The sequence below is a fragment of the Budorcas taxicolor genome, chromosome 7 (genome assembly GCF_023091745.1).
Source record: "Budorcas taxicolor isolate Tak-1 chromosome 7, Takin1.1, whole genome shotgun sequence".
Classification (NCBI taxonomy): domain Eukaryota; kingdom Metazoa; phylum Chordata; class Mammalia; order Artiodactyla; family Bovidae; genus Budorcas; species Budorcas taxicolor.
Window position 1 is genome coordinate 13,312,657 of NC_068916.1, and position 20,066 is coordinate 13,332,722.

At 52.8% G+C, this 20,066-nt stretch overlaps 1 protein-coding gene across 1 annotated transcript; it reads left to right on the forward strand.

Annotated features, from left to right (window-relative positions):
• Positions 1-359: 359 nt before the first annotated feature.
• On the forward strand, positions 360-15,843 carry MAN2B1 (mannosidase alpha class 2B member 1). Its single transcript, XM_052642895.1, has 24 exons — positions 360-662; positions 1,349-1,451; positions 1,628-1,801; positions 2,168-2,361; positions 3,005-3,137; positions 3,358-3,503; positions 4,297-4,413; positions 7,498-7,583; positions 7,667-7,787; positions 7,867-7,945; positions 8,126-8,235; positions 8,479-8,586; positions 8,879-8,995; positions 9,773-9,919; positions 10,986-11,083; positions 11,175-11,292; positions 12,960-13,078; positions 13,159-13,260; positions 13,432-13,519; positions 13,695-13,775; positions 14,205-14,432; positions 14,882-15,037; positions 15,129-15,231; positions 15,600-15,843. The coding sequence occupies exons 1-24, from the start codon at positions 360-362 to the stop codon at positions 15,707-15,709; spliced, it is 3,141 nt and encodes a 1,046-aa protein (XP_052498855.1). The 3' UTR covers positions 15,710-15,843.
• Positions 15,844-20,066: the final 4,223 nt, after the last annotated feature.

The following is a 20,066-nucleotide window of genomic DNA, read 5'->3' on the forward strand; positions in this document are numbered from 1 at the left end:
CTCCCCAGCACTGTAAGGGTAATTACTTTATTTAACGTCTCAATCCATAGGACAAAACAGCCCCCATTAACCTCAGCTCCTAGCCAAGCTAGGTCCTTTGCAAACCGTAGCCATGAAGGTCGATGGAATACCCTAGAATCCTAGGCAATACCTCCAAGGCAAACTCAGCATCCGCGGGAAAACCTGAGACTTATGCGTCGGTGGTGGGGAGGGGGACACTATAGGGCACTCCGGTCACACACAGGCCACAAGACCCTAAAGGCTTCACTGGCCAGAGCAGCACCCTGAGGATGTGACGCGCCAGCGCCTTCGCTGCTAGAGCCCCCAGCTGTACCCAGAGCTACCGCATTGGTCTCGTGATGGACCTGGTCACGCCTCGGGCACGCCCCCGCCTGTGCCCATTGGCCAAGTCGGGTTCTGGAGGCGGAGCATTTACCCGGCCTCGGCCTGGCCGGAGAACCCCGGGAGGCGGAGGCCGAGGTGGCGGCGGCTGCAGAGCCATGGTTGGTGGCGCGCGGCCTTCTGGGGTTCGCCCCGGCGGCTGCCGGGGCGCGGTAGAATCCCAGACGAGCTTCCGCGCGCCGCGGCCACCGCTCCCGCCTCTCTCCTTCCTCTTCATTTTGTTCCTAGCGGCGCCCTGCGCTTGGGCGGCGGGATACAAGGTAAGCGCGGCCCGCTAGCGGAAATGTACAGGAGCCATGGTGAAGCTTCCAGTAGAGTCCGGAGGTGTGGGTGGGTCTGTTTTGTGGGTGCCCAGTGAATGGTTGCTAATATGACAGTGTGATCTGGTTCATGCTTTGTGTTACTGAGAAGACTGGCTTTGTTAGTCTGAGAACGGAGCTGTCTGTGTCTGTCTCTTGCTTCTGTGGGTTGGCTTACCTGGACTTTGCAAGCATTCACATGAGCGGGCTGTAAGTGTGATGGGGACTGGTTGAGAGTTGGAAGTCAGCTGCCTGAAGTTCTAACCTGGCTTCTCCACTTGCTGGCTGTGTGACCTTGGCCAAGTCACTTCACTTCTCTGATCCTCTGTATTCTCATCTGAAAACCGGAGATAATGTTGCCCTCAGGTCCCAGGGTGGCTGCTTGGTATTAACAAATTATTGATAAACATTAGCTACTACTAGTATTTCCTCAGGGCATGCACGAGAGGTGCTCTGAGAAGTTCTGTCAATTGGGAAGTACATCTATGGCACAACTATGTGTGTCCTTCTTGGGGGAGCCCATCCCCACCTAAGTCACTTGCTTCTAGATCAAAACTTGCCTTATATCCTCCCAACTCCCTACTGCAGCCTGCCTCTTAACCTTGGGGTTACTGACAGAGTGAGGTGTGTTTGGGGTCCCTGTGCAGACATGCCCAAAGGTGAAGCCAGACATGCTGAATGTACACCTGGTGCCTCACACACACGATGACGTCGGCTGGCTCAAGACGGTGGACCAGTACTTTTACGGCAGTGAGTAGAGGAGGGTGGGGAGTGACCCATGGGACTCCCATGGTCCCGCAGAGCCCTTCAAATTCCTTTTCAGGCCTGGACAATCAGGGTGGGGCAACACCCAGCTTGGGCTCCTGTGTCTAAGAATGTTTCCCTTGGCTTGCTGATCCCTGATTGCCTGACCCCTGTGCCCACAGTCTACAATAACGTCCAGCAGGCGGGCGTACAGTACATCCTAGACTCCGTCATCTCTTCCTTGCTGGCGGATCCCACCCGCCGCTTCATCTATGTGGAAATTGCCTTCTTCTCGCGTTGGTGGCACCAGCAGACAAATGCAACACAGAAAATCGTGCGGGACCTGGTGCGCCAGGGTGAGCCTCCCCTCAGGAAGTGAAAAGAGGAAGCCCAGCCCAGCTGCTATCTCTAGCACCCTGGCTTCTGAGATTTTATCATGCCATGTGCAGCCTCTATGTGGCTGCACCTGCCTGGAATTTCCCTTTTTTGGAGAACTCCTAAACATCCTGTAAGACCCCACCTCCAGTGAATCCTCTAGAAAGCCTGCTGTGCAAGGGGGCCTTCTGTTCCATAGCTCACTTACACTGGCCTGAGAGTGACCCCTGACCCTTCTCCTCTCAGGCCTGGTCATTTAGGCAGGTCTTCTCGTCCCTGGCATCACCAACCCTGGCCCCACTCCTGGCCCTGACAATTGACTCGGGACTTTGCCCCTCCCGGCACAGGACGCCTAGAGTTTGCCAACGGTGGCTGGGTGATGAACGATGAGGCGACCACCCACTACGGAGCCATCATCGACCAGATGACACTCGGGCTGCGCTTCCTGGAGGAGACGTTCGGCAGCGACGGGCGCCCCCGTGTGGCCTGGCACATCGACCCATTCGGCCACTCTCGGGAGCAAGCCTCACTGTTCGCTCAGGTTTTCAGATCCCTTGGGCCCGCCCCTTTATTCTTTCTGACTCCTCCTCTGTCATCCAAGTCCCGCCCCTTTCTGCAAGTTCACCGGAACCAGGCCCTACCCCTGGCCCTCTCGCCGCTTATAAGACCCTGCCTCTTGGGTGACCTGTGAATTCCATTCTTTTTTTGCTCTGGCCTTGGCTCTGCTCTGTCCTAGCCTAGGTTGACCTCATCACCTATCCCCATACACCCCGGCCTCCCTTGTCCAGCTGTCTTCCCCCTCCCCTGATTCCACCCAGTTTGTTCTGATCCTGGCTCTTGGCCAAGCTGGGTGGCTGGTTAGGGCCTGCGGTTTTTCAGCCGGCTTCATTACCTGTGCCATGACCATCCCCCTTCCCTTGCTAAGCTGCGGAAGGGGGAATGGCTCCTAGACCTGGGGAAGGTGGAGGTGGGTTGTAAAGTTGGACTTGCTCTTTCTCGGCGCTCCCGCAGGGCTTCTGACCTTCCCCAACCTTTGAAATGAACTGGAGGGCCTCCCTGGTCTTTGACTTGGTTTTTCTCCCTGTGCTTGAGAGGTTGGTGGTTGGTGATGAGAGGACTGGTCCCTTACTCCTCCTGCCCTCTCTTGTTCTCCCAACCCGCTCGTCATCCTGCCCCATCTCCAGATGGGTTTTGACGGCTTCTTCTTTGGACGCCTGGATTATCAAGACAAGAAAGTGCGGGAAACGGCATTGCAGATGGAGCAGGTGTGGCGGGCCAGCGCCAGCCTGAAGCCTCCCACCGCCGACCTCTTCACCAGTAAGGTGGCAGAGTGGAAAGAGGGCCGCCCCCGTGCTCAGAAGGGCCCTGGGCTTGATTTATAGTCTGCTATCATTGTCTTAAAATTCTTAGTAGTTTATGAACATGGGCCCACCATTTGCAGTTTGCACTGGGCTTGGCAAATTCTGAAATCCATCCCTGGTGAGGCCTGGTAGGTCTAGGGGCCATGACCACCCCCTGAGCCTAATGTGGTCCGCAGGTGTGCTCCCCAACATGTACAGCCCGCCAGAAGGTCTGTGCTGGGACATGCTGTGTGCTGACAAGCCCTTTGTGGAGGACGTGCGCAGCCCGGAGTACAACGCAAAGGAGCTGGTCCATCACTTCCTGAAGTTGGCCACTGACCAGGTAACCGGGTGTCCAGAACCTATGCCTCTAGTGTACACGCACTGGGCCCTTCCATCGGCCCAGACAGTCCCCACCATTTCCTCACCTTCACTGGGGGAAGGTAAAATTCCATTCACCATGACCATACCTTGTTCCTGGATTTGTGTGCATTTCTGATTAGAAAGGTGGACCCCTTCGCCAGAGCACATCCCCACCATGTTTGCTAGACAGCATGGCACAGGACCTCAGTACCCATGTCTGGGTGGTAGGCCCAAGAGAATTCCTCAACCGCTTGTGGCCCTTTTTCTGTGTGTCCCTCCGCTCCCATGTGATACACTTCCACCCCTACCCCCCATGCTTCTGTGCACTCACATTCTTTTTATTTTTAAAAAAATAATTTTATTCATTTATTTTTGGCTGTTCTGGGTCTTCGTTCCTGTGCGGACATTTTTCTAGTTTCGGCAAGTGGGGGCTACTCTCTAGTTGTGATACTTGGGCTTCTCATTTCGGCGGCTTCTGTTGTTGTGGAGCATGGGCTCTAAGGCTCTTGAGCTTCAGTAGTTGCAGCTCCCAGGCTCTAGAGCACAGGCTCAATAGTTGTGGTGCAGGGCTTAGTTGTTCAGAGGCATGTGGGTTCTTCCCAGATCAGGGATTGAACCCATGTCTCCTGCATTGGCAGGCAGAGTCTTTACCACTGAGCCACCAGGGAAGCCCTGTGTGTTCACATTCTTGACCACATATATACCAAGACACAGCTGTCCACAGGGGTGGCCCAGGACACCCTAGCCTGAGGATACCCCCATCTTGCTTGCAGGGTAAGCTCTACCGTACCAAACACACTGTGATGACCATGGGCTCAGACTTCCAGTACGAGAATGCCAACATGTGGTTCAAAAATCTTGACAAGCTCATCCAGTTGGTCAATGCCCAGGTGAGTGTGCCTGCCCCGTGGGCACCTGTATTTGTATCCCAGGGCCTTGGGTCACATACATTATCTATAGGTGGTATCTTAGTTTTTTATATTTTAATAAGCTATCACAAACTTAATGGCTTAAAACAACAGCAAGCATATTACCTTACAATTCTGTAGGTCACAAGTCTGACATGGGTCTCACTGGGCTAAAATCAAGATGTCAGCAGGGCTGTGTTCTTCTGGAAGCTCTAGGGGAAAGTCTCCTTGCCTCATCCAGCTTCTAGAGGCTGTCCACATTCCTTGGTTCACGGCATCCTCCTCCATCTTCAAAGCCAGCAAGGTAGCAGCTGTCTGCCTCTGTTATATCTTTTTTTCTCACTCTTACTTCTTTATCCTCCCTCTTCCACTTTAAGATAACTTTGTGATTACATTGGGCCCACTAGATAATCCAGGATAATGTTTTAAAGTCAGCTGATTAACAGCCTTAATTCTGCAGTTTTAATTCCCTTTTACCGTGTAACCTAACAGTCACAGGTTCTGGGGAGCAGGACGTGGACATCTTTGGGTGGCCATTATTCTGCCTACCAAGGAGGTGTTGTTGTGGCCCCTGTAAATGGCCTGTGGCAGTGTGGGCACGCAGTCCCTCTCCCGTTAGCACAGAACCTCATCTCCCCTGTCCCACCACTTCCATCCCCAGAATTGTCTACTGGCACCATCTTTAATGTCTTCACTTTTTACCACCCGCTGCACTGCTGTTTCACCAAAAACAGTTCTCAGCTATGTCGCCAAAGGCCTTCCAGATGACATTTCCCAGTCCTCCCCAAGCCCCTGGTCTCTGAGGAGCTTTCAACATCTTGACCACTTCCTCCTGCAAATACCTATGTTCCTAGCTACCAGGAGTTCATAGTGTCATACTTGGTTTTTCTCCTGCTTACTCGTTCACACACTTCATTAACATCTTCATTACTGGAGATGAAGTTCCTTTGTTCAAAGCCTGGTTTTTCCACTTCCTGACTCTGTGACCTTGAGTAATGTTTTTCGGCACTCAGTGCTTCAATTTTCTTATCTAGGAAATGGGCACAGTGGTGGTTCCCACCTGATAGGGCTATTTTCTTTTTAAAAAATTTTTTATTGGAGTAGAGTTGATTTATAATGTTGTGTTAATTTCAGGTATACAGCAAAGTGAATCAGTTTTACATATACATATCCACATTTTAAAATTCTTTTATTTTTGAGGCAAGGAATACAGCTTTATTCAGAAAGCCGTCGGACTGAGAAGATGGCAGACGAATGTCTCGAAATAACCTTGTCAAGGGCTGGATGCCAGTTTCTTTCATAGAGTCAGAGAGAGAAGCAATAAGGAACTAAAGTCAAAGGCAGAATAGAGGGAGTAGCAGTATATCCACTCTGTTTTAGATTCTTTTCCCATATAGGTCCCTACAGAGTATTGAGTAGAGTTCCCTGTGCTATACAGCAGGTCCTTATTAGTTATCTATTTTACATACAGTAGTTATGATGAAAGTTTGATGAGCTTGCATAGACCAATAGAACAGCGCCAGGTAAATAATAAGTGTTAGGATTGTTTATTATTCTTACCTGGGGCTGAAAAACTTCTGTTTCTTCTTTGAGACACCAGTTGCAATGTCTTTTTCTCCAGGAAGCCTTCACTAGGCCCTAGCTGGAGAGCTTGCTTTTTCCTCTGGGCTCACAGGAGTGCCCACAAATATCTGTGATGTTACATCTAGACTGAATGTAGTCAACTGACCAGTCTCTCTCCTCTGCCCTTGGCCATGAATTCCATGAGGGCAGGGCTGGCTGCTGGTTATAGATTGTGTCCACAGTCTTGAGCATATTAAGGCATTCTTTGTTGAGTGAACGTTGTGTGTAAATGTGTATATGAGTGTTTGTTCAGCGACGTGCTAATAGAAATGTGTTTGCATATAAAGTCATGAAGTCCTGTGCATTTCCCTCATTCACTCAAATGTTTATTTTTTAAATTGAAGTGTAGTTGATTTACAGGGCTTCCCAGGTGGCAGGCTAGTGGTAAAGAATCCACCTGCCAATGCAGGAGACGTAAGAGACATGGGTTCTATACCTGGGTCGGGAAGATCCCTTGGAGGAGGACATGGCAACCCACTCTAGTATTCTTGCTCAGAGAATCCCATGGACAGAGGAGCCTGGTGTGCTACAGTCCATAGGATCAGAAAGAGTTGGACATGAGTGAAGTGACTTAGCAAGCACATATTGATTTACAATATTGTGTTAGCTTCACGTATACAGCAGAATGATTCAGTTATATCTATATATTGTTTCAGATTATTTTCTGCTATAGGTTATTATAAGACACTAAATACAGTAAATCCTTGTTGCTTATCTATTGTATGTATAGTTTGTATCTGATAATCCCATACTCCTAGTTTATCCCTTCCCCCCTTCCTTTCCTGTTAGGTAAACATAAATTTGTTTTCTATACCTTTAAGGCTGTTTTCTATATAGATTCCCTTGTATTATTTTTTAGAGTCCACATATAAGTGATATCATATGGTATCTGTCTTTCTCTGACTTACTTCACTAAGTATAATGTTCTCTAGGTCATTCAAGTGTTTACTGAGCACCTACTGGGTACAAGGCACTGGGGACACAACTTGAGCAGAACAAACATCCTTTAACTCATGGAGGTCACCTTGTTCCTCTACCTCCCTCAGTTGAAAGTGAGCCTTCATTCATTATAACAGTTGTGTCATTTGGCAATAATCTTGCAGTGCTGATAAATTATTATTCCTCCCCTAGAATGTCATATATTTCATTTCTCCATGCAAGTTTTAAGTAATAAAATTGGAATTATTGAAAGTTTAGTAAAATCTCAGGTTTATTCTTGCATCCCTGAATTTCTTTCCAGGCCAGGCTGGTAATTAGCTTCGGCCAATATTCATTTTCACACTTAGCCATTGGCTTGTACTCTAACTGTGTATTTAAAAAAAGAGAGAAACTTTGAACCAACTGGATGCATGAATGTGTGTGCCTGTGTTTGTGTGCATGTGCACACCTGTGGCCCACCCGGGAAGGGCTCCTGAGGGCTCACATAGGCACACCTCCCCTCAGCAACAGGCCAACGGGAGCCGCGTCAATGTTCTCTACTCCACTCCGGCCTGTTACCTCTGGGAGCTGAACAAGGCCAAACTCAACTGGTATTTGGGGGGACTGGGGAGCCTCGGGGGGTTGGCATGCCCTGTGCGTCGTGGCCCTGCCCCCAGTGTCTCTGCTGCTGCAGGTCAGTGAAAAAGGATGACTTCTTCCCCTACGCTGATGGCCCCCACATGTTCTGGACCGGTTACTTTTCCAGCCGGCCTGCCCTCAAACGCTACGAGCGCCTCAGCTATAATTTCCTGCAGGTAGGTGGACGCCAGGCTCCAGGGGCTGGCCCAGGGGTCCTGACAGGACTGGTGCCCCAATATACCACCTGCTCCACAGGTGTGCAACCAGCTGGAGGCGCTGGCGGGTCCGGCAGCCAACGTGGGACCCTATGGCTCCGGGGACAGTGCACCCCTCAGTAGGTGTCCGGCGGGCGAGGGGACAGCAGGGTGGGACTAAGCTGGACTCCGGACCTCTGCTGCCCCTTGCTTGAAGCCTTTAAGAACCCAGCCTGCCCGCGCAAGACTTTTCGCGTGTCCTTGGGGTCTGGGCCGAGAGTCCTGCGGAGACCTCACTCAGGCTCACCGTCTGCCTACAGATGAGGCAATGGCGGTGCTCCAGCACCACGATGCAGTCAGTGGTACCTCCCGGCAGCACGTGGCTGACGATTATGCCCGCCAGCTTTCAGAAGGCTGGAGGCCTTGTCAGGTGCGAGGGTGGAGCCTGGGGGAGGCGGAGACAGGAAGGGAAGGCCTGGAAACGGGGTAGGGTGGGGGCGGACCTAGGAAGGGGCGTGGTCGAAAAACCAACCGAGTGGCCGCCAGAAGGGCTCGTGGGGCGGGGCTTGTGGAAGGAGGGACTGAGAGAGGCAGGGGCGGGGCTGAGAGCGGGATCGCGAGGAGAACGGCAGGGGCGTCCAGGGTGGACCTTTTGCTTCACACGCCTCGCCAGGTTCTCATGAGCAATGCGCTGGCGCATCTCAGCGGCTTGAAGGAGGACTTCGCTTTTTGTCGCAAGCTCAACATCAGCATTTGTCCGCTCACCCAGACAGCAGAGAGAGTGAGCCGGCCTGGAGCGGGAGAGGCGGGGCCGGGGGCAGATCCCGTGGGTGGTGGGTAGAACGAGAACCAGAGAAACCTCTGGGCCGGGTGAAAAGGAGGAGGGGCTTATGGGCTCAGCTGGTTACTGAGCACTCGGGGGCAAGATATTTGAGGGCTCAGTGAAGCTGGGGGCGGACAGGGACCAATGCACCACTTGGAGGCTTGACTCACCCAGGGACCTTGCTGCACACGTGGGTGGGTTTGCAGAAGGCCTGTTGTGACCCGTGTCTGCTCTGAACATCCCACCCCAGTTCCAGGTGATCGTTTATAACCCCCTAGGGCGGAAAGTGGACTGGATGGTGCGGCTACCTGTCAGCAAACACGTCTACCTCGTGAGGGACCCCAGTGGCAAAACTGTGCCCAGCGATGTGAGCCCATTTCCACAAATATTTCTTCCTGTATAGCACACTTGATGAATACCTACCCCCTTGGAAACCTCCTGCCTTGGGCATTTCTCCTTTACCCCCATGGACATTTCCCCTGAGATTATCTCCCTCCACGGATGTCTTCTCCCACGGACCCCTCCCTTTCAAGGATATCTCCTCCTCCATGAATATCATCTGCCCATTACTGTCTCTTCCTCTAAATACTTTTCCCCTCTGCCCCTTTAAATCATACCCCCTTGGGAACATTTCCCCCCCACCCCCCTTGCCTACGAGTATCTCCCCCTTGTGAATATCTCCCTGTGAAAAAATTTCCTGTTTATGAATATTCTCCTCATCCTGAGGACCTCTCCCTCCTAACCACTTCTTCCCTCCAGAATCTGTTTTTCCCTCCTTCTCCTGTCTCAAGAGTCTCTTTCCACACTTACTCCCTCACTTCTCCCACCTCCTACAGTAGGTCCACTCTCCTAGTAGATTTCCCACCTTCTGAATCTTGGAATCTTTTTCTCTTTTTTTTGGCCATGCACCTGGCAAGATCTTAGTTCCCCCACCAGGGATCAACCTCGTGTCCCCTGCAGTGGATGTGGAGTCTAACCACTGGACTGCCAGGGAATTCCCTCTTTGCAATCTTTAACTCAGCATTTCTGATACTCCCACCCTGCCTGACAGTTGTGACTCCTTAACCTCCTCATGTTTGTGTGGTGTGGCTTCATGCATGTCCTCCCAGCTTCTTGACTTGGTTTCCTTCCTCCCTTACCTGAGGTGGTGACCATTCCCAGCTCAGACAGTCAGGAGCTGCTTTTCTCAGCCTTAGTGCCTGCCCTGGGCTTCAGCATCTACTCAGTATCCCGGATGCCTGACCAAAGCCCTCAGAAGTCCTGGTCCCGTGACTTGGTCATCCAGAATGAGGTGAGACCCTATTCAGACCCCGTTCCATTTCTGGGTGAGTTTTGAGACGTGGCAGTAAGCCACACAGACTGTGGGTCAGTGGGTCTGAAGTTTATGGCCTCGTGTCATCAGGCCTCCATTGTATGTTCTCAGTGTCCTCTCTTGGGGCTCTTATGAGGACCCTTGGGTGACATTTGATAGAAATGTCAGAGCTGATGGAGGTAGGGGTTTGCAAATTCAGTGAGGCATGTCAGAGACATGGAGGAGGTAGCTGTGTGGCCATTTGGGGTAAGAGAGATCCAGGCAGGCAGGGAGCACCCTCAATTGGAAGGGTGTTGGGTGTTCAGGGAACACTCATTGTGACTGAAGCCAGGTGTTGGGGATGGGGGGAGGTGACAAGTCAGATCGTGTGGGCCTTAAGGGCCGGCAGAGGGGAGAACTCTTTTGCTGTGAAGGAATCACAGGAGAAACGGTTGCATTAAGGCTGTTGTAGGTCCTAGCATTAGCCTTTGTGGGTCCCTCCTTCCATAGAAAAATGCTAAAAATTATATTTCATGATAGTATGAATATGAATAGTAACCATGAGACTTTGACCTGATGTATTCATTATTACTTCATTCAAGTTTTCTTCTGATCCTAAAAGAAACTGAGATTTATACATTTCCATGGGCCCTAAAAATCTTGGGTCCTGGCCTTGTGGTTCCTCTTTCAGTTGCACAAGCAGCCTGGGTCCCAAGCAGATGGGGAAGGAAAGGCCATGGAGGCAGAGAGAAGTGGTCAGATTAAGGATAAGGTAGAAAATGGAGCTGTTAGAATTTGCTAACAGTGATGCAGAATGAGAGAGAGAGAGGAGGGAAGGGTGGGTGGATCTTATTTTCCCCACCCGGGATTGAACACTCTCCCTCTACCATGCGAGCTGGGAGTCTAAATCATCCGTCTGCCAGGGAATTCCCACTTTGCAGTCTTTAATTGAGCATTTCAGAAACGTGATCCTTCCTGCCCAACACCAGTGTTTGCTCCTGAGCTCTGGGAAGAGCCATTAGCTGAAGTGATGGTCATTAATGCCTGTCCACCCTTTTCTGCCCAGTACCTCCGGGCTAGGTTTGACCCTGACACAGGGCTCTTGATGGAGTTGGAGAACCTGGAGCAGAATCTCTTGCTGCCTGTTCGCCAAGCCTTCTATTGGTGAGAGAGGACCACGAGGTTGGGGGGGGGGGGGGCGTGGTGTGAGCAGAGCCGAGGTCTCTTGTCTGACTCTCACCTGCCCTGGCCCCAGGTACAACGCCAGTACAGGTAACAATCTAAGCTCCCAGGCCTCCGGCGCCTACATCTTCAGACCCAACCAGAACAAACCACTGTTCGTGAGCCGCTGGGCTCAGACCCACCTTGTGAAGGTCAGGGGGCCAAGAGTGGGCACTTGGGGACAGGGTGTGTGGGGTGGGGTGCATGTGGAGGGTAATGTGCCTTATGAGGGGTGGTGGGGAGGATTTACATCTCCAATAGATAAGAAGGCTAAGAGCAGAGGGGAATACTTGAGGATTTTCACACAGGGTTGATAGTCATAGCTGGTTGTGTGACAGTTATGCCATGGAGGCCTGTAGAAAGGCATTTCACATCTGTCGTGGGGATCAAGATTGTACTTAGCTTTGAAACTGGTGGTAGGCTGTTCCTGTTTGGCCCCTGAATGTGCAGAGTCAGGTGTAACTGCCTGAAAATTTCATCAGGGATCTGTGATAGGAAGGGATTTTATCTAGGGTGATTTGAGGGTTCACTCTTGGATAGGGCTTGGGTGATTCTCACTTAGAATGGATATCTGAGGGTGCATCTAGTTGGAATCAGGGGCTCATGCTTGCAGGTTTCCTGAAGCATCTCACTGATGTTTCCTCTTAGGGAGGGAGTGGGGCAGGTGATGGCAAGTCTCATATGAGTGAATACCCGCATACCTGGGTCACTGTGTTAGGATACAGTTTTGCCTGTTGTAACAGTTACTCAAATAACCATGCCTAAAACAAGATGGAAGTTTCTTTTCATCTAATAGAAAGTCTAGGCAGGTGGGATGATCCAATAATCATCTAGGTCCCTTCTATCTTATTTTTTATTATTTTGGTTGAGACCATGCCTAAAACAAGATGGAAGTTTCTTTTCATCTAATAGAAAGTCTAGGCAGGTGGGATGATCCAATAATCATCTAGGTCCCTTCTATCTTATTTTTTATTATTTTTGTTGAGCTGCACATGGCATGTGGGATATTAGTTCCCCAACCAGAGATTGAACCTGTGCCCCCTGCAGCGGAAGTACGGAGTCTTAACCTCTGAACTGCCAGCAAAGTCCTCCTTTCTAACTTACTGCTCTGCCTTCTGTACATTCACCTTCCACTCCATGGCCTAAGATGGCTGCTCAAGCTCCAGCCATCATATTTACATTTGAGCCAGTGGAAGAGAGGAAGGGGCAAGGAAGTTTGTTCGTAACACTTTGATCAGTTTCCAGTAGGCAAACATGGTCACACAGCTACTGCAAGCCTCAGGGAGGACTGAAAAATACAGTCTATTCCAGGAAGCCATGTGCAAATCCTACTCTAAGGAGGGGAGATAGGGTAATGGTGGGGCTTCCCAGGTGGCACTAGTGGTAAAGAACCCACCTGCCAATGCAGGAAACGTAAGAGATGTGGGTTTGATCCCTGGGTTGGGAAGATCCCCTGGAGGAGGGCATGGCTACCCACTCCAGTATTCTTGCCTAGAGAATGCCATGGATAGAGGAGCCTAGTGGGCTATAGTCCGTAGGGTCGCAAAGAGTTTATATACAACTGAAACGACTTAGCACACATGCACGGGCAGCAAGAATGTATGCCAAACTCAAAAAAAACTTACATGGCAATGACTGAAGTATAAAGTGTGGGCATCATACCTAGGCAGGTAGGGAAGGTGGGTCGGGCTCCAAAGCTATTAGTGGGGTTGACCCTGACGTAGGCCTTTGTGATCTTCACAGCTGGGGTGGACATTTGCAGGGCTCACCTCTGCTCAGGTGCACGCTTACACCTGCTCCCACTCCCATGTGCCCACAGGCATCCTTGGTGCAGGAAGTACACCAGAACTTCTCAGCCTGGTGTTCCCAGGTGATTCGCCTGTATCCCAGACAACGGCACCTGGAGCTGGAGTGGACAGTGGGGCCAATACCTGTGGGGTGAGCGGGGTTAGGGGCTGGGGGAAGGGCAAAGTGAGGTTAAAGTGAAGCTCACCACCTTGCCATCCCATCGGGTATAGAGACGGCTGGGGGAAGGAGGTCATCAGTCGCTTTGACACTGGATTGGCGACAGGTGGACTCTTCTACACTGACAGCAATGGCCGGGAGATCCTGGAGAGGAGGTGGAGAGACTGGGGGCATCGAGGGGTGGTCTGTGGTATGCTGGGGCCCAGGGCGGTGAGGGGGCATCTGCTGATCCTAATGACTGTGGGAGGGAGAGGATGAAGGAGGAGTGGGTGAGTGGGGGGAGGGGAGCCAGACTCCAGGCCTGATCAAATCCCACCCCACCCCAGGCGGGATTATAGACCTACCTGGAAGCTGAACCAGACTGAACCCGTGGCTGGAAATTACTATCCAGTCAACAGCCGCATTTACATCACGGTACCCATCCCCCACCCTGCTCCCCACTTCTTCCTGACACCCCTTTACAGAGTGGAGTTCACCTGTTCTTGACATCTCCCAACTGTCCTCAGCAGTCTCCACCGTCCCTGTGGGGCCTGCCTGGGAGCCGGGGCTGGCCAGCAGTGCAGCCCCTCACTCACCCTTTACCCCCCAGGATGGGATCATGCAGCTGACTGTGCTGACTGACCGGTCCCAGGGGGGCAGTAGCCTGACAGATGGCTCCTTGGAACTCATGGTTAGTGGCCTGAGCCCCCATCTAAGTCAGGGTCCTTCCACCAGTTCCCTTCCTGCCCTCTACAGCACCTTGAAGCCAGTTTCTTTTGCTAGGTGCACCCCTCTGTTTTTGGTCCCCGCTAAGCTGAACTCTCCATTCCTCTGTGAGACATTCCCTACGTGCTTTTATCCAATCCCTACCCAGACCTCCCCTCCAGGCCCTGATTTGCCCTATGCCTGCCCCCATTAGATCCTTACCGCCCTCTGCCCTAGCCCGTCGTTAGGTCGGATCCCCACGTTTACGTGGGATCCCCTACGTTCCCTTCGTCCTCATCTGTTCCCCCCAATATTCTTTTTTTTCCCCTTGAAATCCCCACATACTTTCACCCGGTTTCCGGGCCAGAAATTGGCTACAGGAACTCTCACTCTCTCTCGGTCACTGTCCCCGCAGGTGCACCGAAGGCTGCTGAAGGACGATGCACGCGGAGTTGGGGAGCCGCTGAACAGGGAGGGGTCGGGGCTTTGGGTGCGAGGACGTCACCTCGTGCTGTTGGATAAGAAGGGGACTGCGGCCGCCAGCCACCGGTTACAGGCGGAGATGGAGGTCCTGGCCCCGCAGCTGGTGCTGGCTCCAGGTGGCGGGGCGCGGTATCGCCTCGAGAGAGCCCCACGCACGCAGGTGAGGAGCTGCGGGGCTGGCAGAAAGAGGACCCTAAGGAAGCCTGCGGAGGGAGGGGCGGGGTTGAGGGCGGGTTTTTCTAGGTTTAACTGAGACCTACCTCGCCAGTTCCTACTCGTCCTGGGGAGGACATAAGTGAATCATGTTCGCTTAGCTCAGCGCGGTCACCCCGGCAGTCTCGGCCCAACCCTCTCACACACTCACTTTCTCCAACAACGTCTCTCTCCCGGCTTCAGCCCAGTCCTAACTGTCAGGGAAGAGAACCGTTCTGCCGCTAACCCGGCACCGCCCGGTCCCCTCATTGGCTCAGTCTTCCCAGTCCTGGCTGAGCCCCGCCTCCTGAGCGCGGCCAAGGCCCGCCCCTCTGCGCTGAATCTCCGCCTCCTGAAGCCTCAGCCCCGCCCCTCCCAGCTCAGCTCAGCCCCGCCCCGCCCCGCGCTTTCCTTCAGTTCTCAGGGCTCCGCCGGGAGCTGCCACCCTCAGTACGTCTGCTCACATTGGCCCGCTGGGGCCGGGAGACACTGCTGCTGCGCTTAGAGCACCAGTTCGCGGTAGGGGAGGACTCGGGCCGCAACTTGAGCTCCCCGGTGACCCTGGACTTGACGGTGAGGACAGAGGTGGGAAGGCGACTGGGGAGAGGAGGGAGGGGGAACCCCGCTTTGTCTCAACTCATCCGGGCCCCTTCACTGCCCGCAGAACTTGTTCTCCGCCTTCACCATCACCCACCTGCGGGAGACCACGCTGGCGGCCAACCAGCTCCTGGCCTACGCCTCCAGGCTCCAGTGGACAACAGACACGGGTAGGAGCCTGCCCGGAGCGGGGATGGGAGGGTGGGAGGCAGTGTGGGAGGTGCGAGAATGTTGACCAGGTCCAGGTATAGAGCTTGGAGGGTCTGAGTCAGTCGGTGTTCAGATTTAGGTAAGGGAGTGATGTGGGTTGACGGTCCTTGGGGGTGGGACTTGTGGGTGTGAGGACAGTGCCCAGACACTGGGGAAAGATTTGAGCATCTGGGGGTGGTATCTAGGCTCTGGGAAACAGTTGAAGGGTCTGGGAGTGAGGGCCTGGGGAAAGATTTAAGGCGGTATGTTTGTGTTCAGGGGAGGGCGCACAGAGGATGTTAAGGCGGAGGAAGTCTGCATCCCTCACTTCTCCCCTCCACCTCCCCAGGCCCCACACCCCATCCTTCTCCTTCCCGTCTGGTCTCCGCCACCATCACGCTGCATCCCATGGAAATCCGTACCTTCTTGGCTTCGGTCCAATGGGAAGAGGACGGCTAGACCCACTGGATACAAGATGCCCCGCTGCGAGCCTGAGTTCTCTCTCCTCCGGGGGCGGAGCTAACTCTCCCCCTTTTCCTGTTGCTGTCGCTACCACCAGTGAAAGCCATTAAAATGTCACTACCAAGACTCAAGTCAAGGTGTGACGGAGTGTGGGTTTCCTTTTTTTTTTTGAGGGCAATGGAATTTATGATCCAGATAAGTCAGCAGGGGCTTCCCAGGTGGCACAGTGGTAAGAATCTGTCTGCCAATGCAGGAGACATGGGTTCGATCCTGGGTCGGGAAGATCCCTGGAGTAGGAAATGGTAACCTGCTCTAGTAGTCTTCTCTGGAAAATTCCATGGACAGAGGACCCCAGCTGGATACAGTCCATGGGGTCACAAAGAGTTGGACATGACTGAGTGACTAAACACAAAAACACAAGGTCAGCAAATCCTAGCTGACCCTTGACCCGAGTCCTTTCGGGAAGGCCATTTGCTGGCCTGAATTCTCAGACCATAGTCGACACAGTTTACATCCCAGCCCACCCACCACACCATCCTCCACTCCTGCTTCACTCTTCCATCCCCTAGGGCTGTGACACAGCTGTGTTTTTGTTTATTTTTTATTTTTTCCGCCCCTTGTGCCTTGTGGGGTCTTAGTTCCCAGATCAGGGATTGAACCCCAGGGCCATGGCAGTGAAAGCGCTGAATCCTAACCACTGGACTGCCAAGGAGATCCCTGGCACAGCTGTTTTGGCAAGCCACTGAGGACAGGTTTGTATTGGCTTGTCCTGGGCCCAGAAAGCCAGACATATCCTGCAGGCCTCCCAAACTCTACCTTGGGGCCCTGAAGGTGGGAAATCTCAGAGGTCCTTGGCGGGGCGGGGTGTGAAAAAAGAATCAGAGGCAGGTTCCAAAGCTAAGCCTTGGACAGGTGGGCTGGAGACGAGGGCCTCCCAGGAGACAGGCAGAGAGCCTGGCATGCCCTGGTTCTGGTGTTCTGGAGTATTCTGGAGTCTGTTTCAGAGGAAGGAGACCTGAGGCTTAGAATTGAAAGGAAGTCAGTACAGTTTTGTGTGGGTCCCTTGAAGGTGGTCTGGAGGCTGGGAAGGCATTGCCATGCCCACCTGCAGCCCACATAGAGACCAGTGTTTGGATGCTTGGGCCCCTGATTGTCAGATGTGCCTCCAGAAGGTATGTCTACAATCTCCTTGGGCGGGTAACAGGCATGGACCTGGGCCAGCTTGGAGCCCCTGGGCAGATCACAGATGGGATCTGGGTGCCAGATGCACCTCTTGAAAAGTTTTCTAAGTCTCCCTGTAGACAGATACACCAGAGAGGCCCCAGGAGGGCATCCAAGTCTAATTGCCATCCTGCATGTGGTCCAATCACTGGATGTACCATCTCCAGATGGATGTACCTTCTCCAGACTTTTTTTTTTTTTTTAGTTTGGCTGTTCCAGGTCTTATTTGCAACTTGCAGGATCTTTATTATTATTATTAAGTATTTTAAAATTGTTTATTTTTGGCTCTGCTGGGTCTCCACTGCTTTGTGCGGGCTTTCTCTAGCTGAGGTGGGAGGACTACTGTTCGTTTCAGTGCAGGGGCTTCTTTCTCTGGTGGCTTCTCATGTTGTGGAGCACGGGCTCTAGAACATGCGTGGGCTCCACTAGTTGCAGCATCGGGCTCAGTAGTTGTGGCACACGTGTTTAGTTGCCCCGTGGCATGTGATATCTTCCTGAACTAGGGATCAAACTCATGTTCTCTGTACTGGCAGGTGGATTCTTATCCACTGTGCCACCAGGGGAGTCTGTGTAGGATCTTTAGTTGTGGCATGCGAACTCCCAGTTGAGGTATGTGGGATCCACTTCCCTGACCAAGGATCAAAACGGGGCCCCCTGTGTTGGTAGCACAGAGCCCTACCCACTGGATCACCAGGGAGGTTCATGTTTCCCAGACTTGAATTCCCCTGGATTGAATCCAGGGCCATAACAGTCCAAGTCCTAATCACTGGGCCACCAGGGAATAGCCATCCCCAGAATTTTTAAAGTTTCCTTCCAGGAGAGGAAGAGCTGGCCAGCACAGTCTGGGGGCATGTGCCCCAGGGCTATCTGCTGTCCTGCGTCAGGCCCTATCATAAGAAGCGCCCATCAAAACTGCTTGTAAGTATTCCTCTGGAGGCAGGGATCCATCTGGGCCAGGGTGTTTGCCCCAGGGATAGCATTTCGTGTCTGATTATCCATTTGCCTTCTAAAAATATATCCAAATCCAGGGCGACCTGGATCCAGGGAGACCCATGGGGGTCACCCTGGGTCCTTCCTCAGTCCTGCCTAGAGCCCAATCACTGATGCATTCCTGCAAACCTCCCCAAGGTGTCCTTGGTGGTGGGGACAGGCACAGGCTAGCCAGAGAGGCTCAGGATGGGCGTCTGGGCCAGGCTGTGGTTCTGCATGGGTCCTGGTATTGGACTCATGGCACCTGGTGGTGCCTCCTGAAAACATATCCATGTCCCCATTCAAAGAGGCAACAACCTGGGCTTCCCTGGTGGGTCAGTGATAAAGAATCTGCCTGCCAATGCAGGAGACATGGGTTTGATCCCTGGTTTAGGAAGATCCCACATGCCGAGGAGCAGTCCCAACTACTGAGCCCACGTGCTGCAACTACTGAGCCCGCGTGCCGGTGCTCCACAGCAAGAGAAGCCTGTGCACTGCAGCTGGAGAGCAGCCCCTGCTTGCCACAGCTAGAGAAAAGCCTGCAAGGCAATGAAGACCCAGCAGAGCCCAAGAAATGAATAAAAATTAAGAAAGAAAATAGAGGCAATGGCCTGCACTGAACATTCTAGCCCATGGTCATGGGCTCATGGGCTTTGGTCTCGGTCATTGAGACCACTTCCTGAAAAGTTTATGTGACCTTTCGTGGAGGCGACGGCCTGGGCCAGACGGAGGCCCAAGGGCACAGCAACCCAGCTGCTGTCCAGTGTGGGTCCCTGTTGGCAGAAACCTACCCCTGCAACATTCCTAAGTCCTGATCTAGAGTGAACAGGCTCCAGGCTAGTCAGGGAGTTCTGGGTGGGGGCCTTGGCATGCCAGTGGTTGTGCATGGGACCCAGTCTTAAAAGGTGCCCAGCCAAAATGTGTCTAGTCCTCTCTGGTGGTGTAGACTGGATTGGATGACCCATGTGTTCTGTGGAGTGGGAGCATTGCGCCTTGGTCATTGCATCCTTCCATCCTGAGCAAGGGCATAGACCCAGAGAGGCTGGGTGAGGGCACACCAGCCCGTGGTGGTTCTGTGTGGGTGCCAACCTTCAAGATTGCCTTTTGAAAAGATCTCTAAATCTTCCTCACTAGACTGGGGCCAACCCAGGCTGTATAGGAATGCCCATGGCCTGTCTGGGGCCTGGACCAACCAGGGAGGGTCCACCTAAGGACCACCTAAGGACCCACTTGAGGCCTGGTCACTGGAGTGTGTGCATGCTCAGTCGTGTCTGACTCTTTTGTGACCTTGTGGACTGTAGCCCACCAGGCTCCTCTGTCCATGGGACTTACCAGGCAAGAATACTGGAGTGGATTGCCATTCCCTTCTCCAGGGGATCTTCCCGACCCAGGGACTGAACCCGGGTCTCCCACATTGGAGGCAGGCGCTTTACTGTCTGAGCCACCGGGGCAGTCCTGAATGAAGGCCACTGGCTTCGGCTTTGAGGGCTCCCACTTCACTTGCAGATACCTGTGTGGCCCAGTTGCTGGAGGCACTCTCCACAGCCCCCCTCCATTTTTCTAAATCTTCCTCTGGACGAGACAGCTGATCCTAGCCGTCAGGGAGGCCCCAGGAGGACATTCTGGGCCTAGCCAAGGTCACTGATGGGCCATGTTCACCACATGTGTTTCCAACTCCTCCTCTGGAGAGAGGCAGGGACCAGGAGGGCTAGGGACCACCTTGGTGGGTGTCCAGGGTTTGGGGGAAGTCCTGTGTGGGGTTGGGTCACCAGGGGTGCCCCCCTAAATATTTTTAAGCCCTCCTGAGACGGGGAGACAGAACTGAGGTGGTCTGGGAGGCCCTGGAGAAAGCTGAGTCACAGGTTTGTCATAGCTTTCCTTCCAAGGGGCAAGCGTCTTTGAATTTCATGGCTGAAGTCACTGTCTGCAGTGATTTCGGAGCCCAGGAAAATAAAATCTGTCACTGCTTTCACTTTTTTCCTTTCTATTTGCCCGTGAGGCGAGAGACCACATGCCATGGTCTTAGTTTTTTTTAATACGGGGATGCCTCCTCAAAAATGACTAAACCCCCCTTTGGTGGTGATCAGTCTCGGTCGTTTAAGGAGTTCCATGGATGGTGTCCCAGTCCCACCAGGTCATCCTCAGGCTGCTGAGGTACACTGTT

What these genes read in the sequence shown, in the direction of transcription:
- MAN2B1 (XM_052642895.1), top strand. Translation starts at nt 360, where the DNA reads ATGGACCTGGTCACGCCTCGGGCACGCCCCCGCCTGTGCCCATTGGCC. An exon ending in TCACCCAGACAGCAGAGAGA is followed by an intron (nt 8,587 to 8,878) that starts GTGAGCCGGCCT and finishes ATCCCACCCCAG; the next exon opens with TTCCAGGTGATCGTTTATAA. An exon ending in GCAAAACTGTGCCCAGCGAT is followed by an intron (nt 8,996 to 9,772) that starts GTGAGCCCATTT and finishes CCCTTACCTGAG; the next exon opens with GTGGTGACCATTCCCAGCTC.